General features: G+C 42.3%; 1 protein-coding gene across 1 annotated transcript; it reads right to left on the bottom strand.

Annotated features, from left to right (window-relative positions):
- Nucleotides 1-2,450: 2,450 nt before the first annotated feature.
- On the bottom strand, nt 2,451-8,908 carry LOC118838280 (myeloid cell surface antigen CD33-like). The gene is made up of 6 exons (XM_036745531.1): nt 8,863-8,908; nt 8,346-8,717; nt 7,615-7,899; nt 6,782-6,887; nt 5,962-6,049; nt 2,451-2,839 (listed from the first exon to the last, which is right to left on the bottom strand). The coding sequence occupies exons 1-6, from the start codon at nt 8,906-8,908 to the stop codon at nt 2,651-2,653; spliced, it is 1,086 nt and encodes a 361-aa protein (XP_036601426.1). The 3' UTR covers nt 2,451-2,650.
- Nucleotides 8,909-11,207: the final 2,299 nt, after the last annotated feature.

Raw genomic sequence — 11,207 nt, forward strand, 5'->3', positions numbered from 1 at the left:
TAAATCAGGAAGATGGGGATTATATCTGTCTTATCCTGCCTTTCTAGTTCACTATATTTTGAAAGCTCTTCATTTTATGTATTTTGGAGAACATGAGTAGGGAAACATCTAATTAAAACATTGTCCTTAGATCTGGATGGATCCATGTTATAGTTGACTGGCTACAGTCAACAATTCAGTTAGTAATACTGCTCCACTTGCTACACATTTTAGTTGTTGAATTTTCAAGGATGTGTTGAGACTTGTAATTGTAGTATGTCATCAGGTGTGATCCTGGGGAAGTCACTTTACCCTGTTTGCCTCAGTGTCCTCATCTATAAAATGAACTGGAGAAGCCAATGGCAAACCATTCCAGTATCTTTGCCAAGAAAACCCCAAATTGGGGTCATAAAGAGTCAGACATGACTGAAATGACTGAACAACATTCACAAATGTTTCTCAAGGATAGCTAGTCTTTGGTATATAAATCTAGCCACCTGAGCTTGTCCTTCTTTTGCAACCTGAAATGATGTGTTGTAATTTCCGACGTATCAATGCATGATCTGCACTGATAAAACCTAGGTCTGCTTACTTATATTCAAGGACTCTTAATTGACTGAGGAAAATGACCATCCCCGTTTCTCTTACTCGAGAACATTACTAATTGGTACAAGGGAAACTAAAATGCTGTCCTTGGTACTGAATAATCAATAGAACAACTGATCCTCAGGTACTTGAATATAGTTATTTTTAATGCTTCTCCCCTACTCTCACTAGAGTCAACAGAAAAAAGGAAAATAAAATAAAGAAAAAAAGATATTAAAATAATGTGTCATGTACATGATATTCTTTGGAGGTAATTATTGAAGATGTTATCCATATTTTACAGATAAGGGAACTGATGCTCAGAGAAATGATGCATCTTGCATCTAGCAAGTGTCCAGGGTGGGACTGGAGTTCAGGTCTACCTCACTTCAGGTCTAGTACTCTATTCTTAGGAAACCCAACTAGAATAGGGCTAAGTGGAGAAGGCCTGGCAGTTTGCTATGATCTAATAATGAAAGAGCAAAATGAAGAGGTAACTAACCAGCAATGAGAAACTTCATGGTATTTGGAGAGAATTGTGGATTTGGTGTCAGAGTGCCTGGGTTTAACATTAAGTGTGTCCTTATGGAAGTGATTTTGCCTCTTTGAGCTTTAGTCTCTTTTTCTACAAAATAAAGTATTAAACTAGATAATCTCCATGTTCTCTTCCACCTATAAGTACCATTCAATCCAGTTTAATTCAGTAAATATTTATTAAAGACCTACTATGTGCTAGGTGCTAGTGATACAAAGACAAAAACAAGAGTTCCTGCCCTCAAGGAAGTTCTGTCTTGTGGCGTGGTAAGGACACTCAAATAAGTAAGCACAAATGGATATAGAATATAATATACAGATATAGAATATAATATATATAATAAAATATAATACATTATATATAATATACATATATAATAAAATATAATATATGCAATATACAAATATAAAATAATATACAAATAAAAAGTAATTTCAAGACACAGAAAAAGCTAATAACTGGGCAGCTCAGGAAATGTCTTCCTTAGATGATGTTTCTTGATCTCTGCTTCAGAGAAGTTAGGGATTCTCTGAGATAAGAGTGAGAAAAGATTTCATTTCTGATGTAAGGGAATGCTTGTACAAAGGGAGAGTGATGGAAGAATTGATTGCAAGCCAATTTGAAATAAATGGACAGTGTTTCAAAGAAAGTAATATGAGATAAGAGAAGGGTGAGAGACAGATTGGAGGACTTGAAATACAAGGTTAAGAAGTCTATATTCTGTATTAGAGGGAAGAAAGAGCTAGAGAAGATTCTTGTATAGTAGGGTAACAGTCAGTTCTGTGTATTAGGAATATCAAACTGGCAGTGGGGTGTGTGTGTGTGTGTGTGTGTGTGTGTGTGTGTGTTTGTGTGTGTGTAAATGGACCAGAGTGGGGAAGAAACTCAAAGGCAGGTACTAGTTAGGGGGCTATTACATCCATCTGGGCAAGAGGAGCTGGTGCCTGAATTAAGGTGGAGGTCACATGAGGGAAGAGCAGGAAACAGATGCAAAAGATGTGGGAATAGAATGGATAAGACTTGACAACTGATTGGATTTTAGTGGGGATTGGGGAGGAAGAAGGGGAGGAAAGGGTCAGTGGTGAGTCCAAAATTGTGAACTTATGTGATCTACCAAATTAGGCAAGGTTGAAGGAAAGATGGGTTGGGGGGGGAGGAAATAGATAATGTTTGTTTTATTCATTCTGTGAGATGTCTAAGCAATACGTGGTGGAGGTGTCTAATAGGAAGTTGGTCATGTGGGACTGAAACAAGTGGAAAGATCAGGATTAAATATATATATGTGGCCCATGGCCTGGAGCCTTCCAGCTTTGACATTCTATATTCTGTGTTCTCTCATTATTTTGTTTTCTGCCTATTCATCTTAGAAGATCATGGGGGACCATGCCTTGTCCTTCTCTTGCATTCCCATCACAGCGCCTAATATGGATAAATGTCTGTTGATGGAGTCAATAAATATCATCTGGCAGCATTATTAGTCACCTTTTTTTATGGATGATCTCTGATCCCAGACACTTTTCATCATTCCCCTCACCCCTTCTTCTAGCTTCCTCATTGGAACTTGAGGTCTGAGTACTCAGTGTTTGTGCCTTCTGATTTGCAGATCTTTTGGGGCTTCTGGGCTTGGAAGGAGATAGAGGCATATTGTACCTGGTCCTCCTTATCCTGTGAGCAGGGGGTCAGCACAACTTGGGGAGGGATCTCTGAGCTGGTGTGCTGTACAGAATTCTCATGTTGATCCTGTGAGACAGAGAAAGGTTAAGGGAGTTAGTGGAAGGGATGGCATCCCTAGAAGGTATCAAAGGTCTCATCTCTGCCTGTCCCTGTTCTCCATTACCTTTCTGCCCTGACATTCTGGGTTTCATGTTCTAATATTCTTTCCATGCCATATGTTCTACTGGGCCTTCTAGTGGTTACTTTCTCTTCCTTTCCCTAGTCTTAACCCATGGGTGAACTAGTTTAATACTATCCTCCAACCTAAAATCTTTCAGCTGTTTATTTTATCACCAATCATGCTTGCCAAGTTCCATCACCTGCCTCCTTCAGTTCTACTCATGAGCTGCTGAAGAGAGCTGGAGGAAATCAAAGCACCAAGCTGACTGGCTCCACTGCAAATTTGTGTTACATAATTTCAACTGGGTCCTCACTATAGCAAGGCAATCCTATTATTCTTCTCTGATCAAGTCATCATTCCCCTCATCACCACAGTGAAAAGTCACAGGCCTTTCCCCTCTCTCCTCAAGTCTCCTATGAAACCTGCCTCCACCATGTTGGCTGATGATCTTGTCTCATTTTTCACTGAAGAAATTGATGACAATTACCAAGATCTCCCTCCCCTTCCCTCTTCATTTCACATCATTCAGATTCTTTCTTCCCACTCTCCTCCTTCACCTTGCCACAGCAAACTCCTTCCATATTCACAAGAGATCTCATTCCATCTTGTCTTCTCCAGTAGATTGCCCCCTCTATACTCCTCTTCCCTCATTAATCTTCAATTTCTCCTTGTCTACTTGTCTGTTTTCCTGCTGCCTACAAACACTCCTTTATTTTCTCATCCTTACAAAACTCTCACTTGATTCAATTTCCATTCATCACAGTGTATTGGAAAGAACAATTTACAATCTGTGTTCAAATGCTGTGTGACTTATTAGCTGTTTGACTTTGGGTAAATTAATTTCATTCTCTGAACCTCAGTTACTTCAGCTGTCAAATGACATGACTGGATAGAATATATCCAAGGCTTCTTCTAGCTCTAAATCCTGTGATCCTACTTTTTTTAGGGTGGACTCTCTGTCTTGGCTTTTGAGGCCCTCCATAATCTATCTGCAAACTACCTTTCTGGATGAATCTCAGACCATTCTCGTCCCTTCGTCTCTGAGCTACTTTGTTATAATATAAATAACATTTAATTTCAAGTCAGAAATCCTTGTTTTAATTCTGGTTTTGACAGTGGTGATAAAGTCACTTTGCCCCTTGGGACCTCAGTTTCCTTCTCTGTCAAATGAGGGGATCAGATGAAATGAGCTCTGCATTCTATGACAATGACTTTTCCTGAAAAAGACCTGGTGTCTGAATGGATTGCAAACTCACTTTGAGTCGGCAACATGCTATAGTAGGCAAGAAAGCTATCATATTTTAGGCTGCACTAAGAGAACCATGGTTTCCATAGTAGGCATGTAATAGTTCCTTGTTACAGTGATTGGGTTTGACTATACCTCATGTTTACTTCTGGGCACTGCAGTTTAGGAAACACATCGACAAGGAATAGAGCATTGCTGGATGAAAGACAACCACTTTGGTGACAGTTCTTGACAGTCCTGTCATGTGAGGATGGGTTGAAGGAAGAGGGTATGCTTAGCTTGTGGAAAAGGATTGGAAACACTGGGTAACTTGGGCATGAGAGCTGTGTTCAGGTTTTAGAAAAAACTGTCATATAGAAAGACAGATTATCCCTAGAGGGCAGAACCAGGAGGAATGAATAGAGGTTGCAAAGATGCCAATTGAAACCCAATGTTGGGAAATTCATCCTAACAATTAAAGCTATCTAAAAGTTCAATGGACTCCTTCAGGAAGTGGGTGTCCCCTCACTGGTGTGTTCGAGCAAAGGACGGAAGACCACTTGTAGGGTGTGTTATACAAAGTTAGCTTTAACAGCTTGGAAATGCACCAAGAATTTTAGGATGCCTTATACTGAAGACTCCAGTTGAACTATATGGCCACTGAAGTCTCTGTTATACCTCAGGGTTTATAATTCTGTTAACTATTGCTTATGTCTAACAGATTTTTTTAGCCTGGGCTCTCTCTCCTCCCTCCAACCCAGGTTACCATGATAATCTTCCCTTATACATAGACTTGAGCATGTCACTCCCTTGCTGAGGAAAATCTTCAGTAGCTCCTTATTGTCTTTCCAGTGAAGTTCAGATTTGTTAGTCTGGAGTTCCAGTCATCTACAGTCTAGCACCATCCTATCTTTCCAGCTCCAAATCCCACTATTCTCCTCAAAGTACTCTAAACTCCAGCCAGACTTCATGACTTGCTATCCCTAGTACGTAGCCCATCCTCTTTGCCTCTTCAGCTTGTTCCCAGATTGTTCTTTGTCTCTCTTCTCCTCACTTCCTCCATTCTCCTCATCCTGGCCTCCATCTGATGAATTTCTATTCCATTTTTAAGCTCACTCTAATGCCAATTCTCTGGGAATCTTTCATAAGCACACTGGTTGGTGTGCCTTTTTCATCTTTACCCTCCCATCTCACAGAGCCCCATGTCCATATGTTTCAAAGTAGTATTTGATATACATAGTTATATTACTTCTCCCTCCCCACCCCATTAGACTGTAAGCATCATGAGCGCAGGTATCAAGGTTTATCTAAACTTTGCATCGCTTCTAGCACTGGGCCAAAGAGCTTTGCCCATTTGTTAATAAATATTTGATGAATGAAAATGAGTCTTTGCCCCAGGCAAAGTCAATCACTCAGGATCCATTTCCCATCTTTCACAAACTATAGCTTCTCTACCAAGCCAGATGCTCTGTGTCCTTTCCAACCTGAGTCCACATAGGAGGAATTTCCCCTGCATATAAAAACTCCAGGGATGAGTTAGGGTCAGCTTAGTGGAGCTAATCATCAATATGTCTGCATCATGACCATTTGTACATTGCTGGGCAATGGTTGGAGTGTGCTATCTTGTCAGCCTGACTAAACTATTCAATGTTGGGAAGTTTATAATCCCCACCATCCTGGAAGCCCACCATGTTGGTGTGGATGGGGATGAGAATTCCTTCTTCCCAATCCTTTCTATTTGTCCAGTGTTCTGTAAGGTGATGTTGATTGAGGGATGGGAGTCAAGAGTCTCAGGTAACTCACCAGTGGGATTCCATTAGAGAGCTGGTTGGTGCTGGACACTGAGGCCCCCGCGTCTCCCTCTGGCTGTTTTCTCCTCATCATTTTCACACTGAGAAAGGACAGCCATGTTTGCTTGTGAACATTTTACATGACATTTAACATCCCTTACAGCTGTGACCTTCTAAGTTTCTTTACACATCTGACTTTCTATCATCTATGTTCACTGCTCCATATGAGGCCACTCAGGGCTACAGAGGACAGAACACAAGGCTTGGAGTCAGAAAGACCTGAGTCCAAATCCAACTTCAGATACTTCCTCACTGTGTTCCCTATATGAGTCATGTAACTTCTGCCTGCCTTAGTTTCCTCAATTGTAAAATGGGATAATAGTAATAGCACCTACTCCCCCATTGCCATTGTTAGAAGGATCAGATGAGATAATATTTGTAAAGCACTTAGTGCAGTGCCTGTCACATAGTAAGCACCTAATAAATTCTTTTTTCTTCCTTTCTTCTAAGCTCAAACAGTCCATGTCCTTAAGTCTCTCCCAGCTTTAATATTTTTCCATTCTAAGGACTTTCCTAGCTCTTATATTCTGTGTCCTAAGGTTACTATTAGCTATGATATTCCTGTTCTTAGACACCTCCCAATTCTGACATTCCCTACTCCAAGGTCCCTCCCAACTCTGACATTGCCTACTCCAAGGCCCCTCCCAGCTCTGACATTCCCTGTTCTGAGGGCCCTCCCAACTCTGACCTTCCCCATTCTAAATCCCACCCTCTGATACTCTATATTCCATATTCTCAGATATCTCACTCAGGTTTCTAAGCTGAAAACTCACAGGCAAATCACCAGGCAAATGAAGAGCACAGCAACCAAGATGAATACAACCAGGGCTCCTTGCATCACTGTTTCCAAAAAGAGACTGGAACTTGGTGGGCCTCTATCTGAGGATATACACAGTCTAGAAGGAGTTAGACTCTCTTGTCCTGCTCCCCCTCCCCCTGTCCCATGGCCCCAGGAATAATGATACTTCATCTAGAGTGTCTTCTTGCACCTTACTCTCCACCAAGCACTCGATTCAGTGATTGCTGTTCCCTGAACCAGACATCCCATCTCTCCACTCTGGGCATTTTCAATGGGTGTCTGCCGTGTTTGGAACTCACTTCCTCCTCATTTCCACCCACTGATTTCCCTGGCTTCCTTCAAGTCCCAGTAAAAATCCCCTCTTCTACAGGAAGCCTTTCTCAGGCCTTCTCAATGTTTTCACTTTTACCTAATTGATTATCTCCCATTTATCCAATATATATCTTGTTTATACATAGTGGTTAGAATGTTGTCTCTCCCTTCATACTGTCAGCTCCTTGAAGACAGGGACTTTTTTTGCTTGTTTTTGTATCTCATTTGCACAAAGTAGGCCCTTAACAACTACAAATTGACTCGACCTGACAGGTGAGATTAGTGCTGCAGTCCAGCGGTTGAATGAGACTGGGACCTTCAATATCAGCACCCGGAACACAAATGGGGGATCTCTAAGGAATGACCTTCTCAGAGGTTCAGCTCTCCATAGTCTCAGGACCCAAAAACCCAGTGTCACTGATTCTAGCCTTCCCTTTTAACTTTCCTTCCCCTGAGCAAGCCAAGCATGTAGTCAGCCCCTCTCTACAAACTCACCAGCAACCCTGAGCTGGACAGTTCTCCCTGTGCTCACTGTGGCTTTTGGGAATGTCACCCAACAGGTAAGATTAGTGCCATCATCCTGTGGCTGGGGGGTGAACAGGAGTTTGGAGAAACTGGTATTTGGTGAGGCCAGTCTCTGGGAAGAGAGAGCAGTCCCATTCCAGAAGAAAGTGATGGGTGTCTCATTTCTACAGGCTCCAGGAGCCACACAGGTCAAGGTCACCATTTGGCTGGGTTCCAAGATCTCTGGCATGTGGATCTCTGGCTTCTGGGTCAGATCTACAGGAGAGAGGTAGTGCATTAGATGGAAGGAAGAGGGGTCACCCCAAAGTGTATAACCGGGTTATGGCTTGGGGTGATCGATTTTGTCACTAGCATGTCCTTTCCCTGACTTTTTCCTTTTATTCCCTGACTCTTAGCTCTCCATCCCCAGTGACTGCATATCATACTCAGCCTAGTGTTTTAGTACTTCAAGGAGAGGCCCCCTCACTAGTGTGTCTGTCCCTTTGATACACCTATGAAGACCCCCTCCCTACCTCTGTCCTTGATGCCCAGATTCTGAAGTGCTCATCCTTGCCTAGGGTCATGTTTCTGTGTGTCCTTCCAGCTAATGTCCTTGAGATCATCCCTCATGTATCACCAGCATGTCCTTCCCTGGCTTCCCAGCTGTTTCCTGTCCTGGTCTTTTCATCACCCCCAAACAATTCCCTGGGACAGGGACTCACTTTCTACCTGGATGAACACTCTGTCATTTGTGTAACTGTAGGTCAGGTTTCCCTTTTCTATACGGAACTCATAAACCCCCTGATCACGTTTCTTGGCCCCGGTAATTCTCAGGGAGCAGTCATCCATTTGGGGGTTCCCAATAAAGTAGAACCGGCCCTTCGCCCAGGACTCGACAGCCTTTTGGGGGTCATTGGTGGCCACGGGTGTGTTTAAGAATTCTCTGTGGTACCAGTATCCATGGCCTGTGTCATTATTCTTGTATTTTGGAGGATAGTAGAAAGAACAGGGGATGGAGACACACAGCCACTCCTGCACGGTCACTCTCTTCTGGATATGAATCCCAAACTCTTGCTTCTGTTGAGAAAAGGACCCTGTGGGAAAAGAGGAAGACCCAGCCCAAGGCCTCCTTTGTTTTCTTGATCCAATCTCACCTCTAGACCTTCCACAGCCAATTTATCCCCCAGACTCTCTCACCTCTCTCCAGGAACCCTCCATTTTGGTTCTGTTCCCACTTACCTTCCCCGAACTGGAGCAGCAGCAGCAGCAGGAGGAGGAGTTCCATGGTGAGATGAGGGGATCAGGGGAGACCAGAGCTACCTAGGGGGCAGCCTCAGACCAATTCATACAGCCTTCTGGGAGGACGAATGCCAAGAGGAGGGGAAGAGGCACATTAGAACCAGAGGAAAGGAGAAGGGGCTTCTGAGAACATCAGGGAGTTTAGTTCTACCAGCTTTTCCCTTCTGCTCATCCTCAGAGCAGGGGCCCCAGAGGAAACGACCAGCCTACTAGGAGGGAAGTCAGATCTGTGGAAATGGAACTTGGCCTGAGGGATGGAGGTGGGGGAGGGCAGTGACCAGCACTTCCTCCTTCTCTGGTTCCTTGTGCTCAGCGGATGGATGATAGGTCAAAAGACTCGTTTCTCATCAAAGGACAAGAGGCCCCTCACTACCCCCATGGGTTCTACATTGCTCCAGTCCTGTTACCTAACTTGTTCAGTTATTTTTTCAGTCATGTCTGACTCTCCATGACCCCATTTGGAGTTTTCTTGGTAAAGATGCTGGAGTGGTTTACTATTTCCTTCTTCATCTCACTGTACAGATCAGGAAACTGAGGTAAACAGGGTTAGGTGACTTGCCCAGGGTCACACAGTTAGTAAATGTCTGAGGCTGGATTTGAATTCAGGTCCTCCTGACTCCACACCCAGCATTCTATCATGTACCACCTAGCTGCTCTTTGATACCTAACTGCACCATCCTGATTCCTCCCCATATGTCTTTTTTGCTGACTCCCTTTCCTCTGGCATGTTCCCACTACTCAATCTCTTTCAGTGAGGGTCTCAGTCCTTCTTGGGCCCTCCTCTATGTCCCTAAAACCTCATTATTGTCTTTTTATGATCATGACAGTAATTCCCATTTCTTTAAAAATTATATTGGGTAGCTTTTATTTTTATATTAGCTCAATTTCCTTCTGTATCCCTCTTCTTTCCCTTTCCAGAGCCACCTCTTAGAACAAGGGATTGTTGCAAATCAAAACTACTCTGAGGTACCCCATCACACCTATCAGATTGGCTAACATGACAAAACAGGAAAATGATAAATGCTGGAGAAGATGTGGGAAAATTGGAACACTAATGCATTGTTGGTGAAATTGTGAACTGATCTAACCATTCTGGAGAATAATTTGGAACTATGCCCAAAGGGCTATAAAACTGTGCATAGCCTTTGATGCAGCAGTAACCACTTCTACGTCTGTACCCCAAAGAGATCATACAAATGGGAAAGCAGTTCCTTTTGTGGTGGCTATGAATTAGAAATTGAGGGGATGTCCATCAGTTGGGGAATGGCTGAACAAGTTGTGGTATATAAGTGTAATGGAATACTATTTTGCTGTAAGAAGTGATGAGCAACCATACCAATCAAACTACCAAAAAATATTTTATAGAGCTAGAAACAATAATAACAAAATTCATCTGGAAGAACAAAAGATCCAGAATATCAAGGGACTTAATGAAAAGAAAGTGCTAGGGAAGATGTCCGAGCCATACCAGAACTTAAATTGTATTATAAAGCAACAATTAGCAAAACTAATTTGTACTGGCTAAGAGGGGTAAATCAGGGGAATAGGTTAGGTACACAAGACACAGTAGTCAATGACTATAGTAATCTGCTTATCCCACCTTCTGGGATAAGAACTCACTATTTGACAAAAGCTGCTGGGAAATAGTATGGCAGAAACTGGGCACAGACCAACATCTGACACCGTATACCAAAATAAAATCCAAATGGGTACATGATTTAGATATAAAGGCAGATACCATAAGCAAATTAGGGAAGCAAGGAATAGTTTATCTGTCAGATTTATGGAGAATGGAGGAATTTGTGACCAAACAAGAGATAGAGAACATTATGAAATGGAAAATGGACAATTTTGATTATATAAAATTGAAAAGTTTTTGCATAAACATAGCCAACCAAGATTAGGAGGGAAGCAGAAAACTAGGAAAAAATTTTCTGCAACCAGTGTCTCTGATAAAGGCCTCATTTCTAAAATACATAGAGAACTGAATCAAATATCTAGGAATACCAATCATTCCCCAACTGATAAATGGTGAAAGGATATGAACAGGCAGTTTTCAGAGGAAGAAATTAAAGCTATCTATAGTCATATGAAAAAATGCTCTGAATCACTATTGATTAGAGAAATGCAAATCAAAACAACTCTGAGGTACCACATCACACCTATCAGATTGGCTAGCATGACAAAACAGGAAAATGACAAATGTTGGAGAAGATTTGGGGAAATTGGAACAGTAATGCATTGTTGGTAGAGTTGTGAACTGATCCAACCATTCTGGAGAGCAA

This window comes from Trichosurus vulpecula, chromosome 2 (genome assembly GCF_011100635.1).
Source record: "Trichosurus vulpecula isolate mTriVul1 chromosome 2, mTriVul1.pri, whole genome shotgun sequence".
Classification (NCBI taxonomy): Eukaryota; Metazoa; Chordata; class Mammalia; order Diprotodontia; family Phalangeridae; genus Trichosurus; species Trichosurus vulpecula.

Bases quoted from the DNA above. Each gene is read 5' to 3' on its own strand.
- LOC118838280 (XM_036745531.1), bottom strand. From the start codon at position 8,908: ATGGAACTCCTCCTCCTGCTGCTGCTGCTGCTCCAGTTCGGGGAAG. The intron at 8,718-8,862 runs GTAAGTGGGAAC...CTTTTCCCACAG, and splicing joins GCTGCTCCAGTTCGGGGAAG to GGTCCTTTTCTCAACAGAAG. The intron at 2,840-5,961 runs GTGAGTTACCTG...TCTGTCTCACAG, and splicing joins TCTCTAATGGAATCCCACTG to GATCAACATGAGAATTCTGT.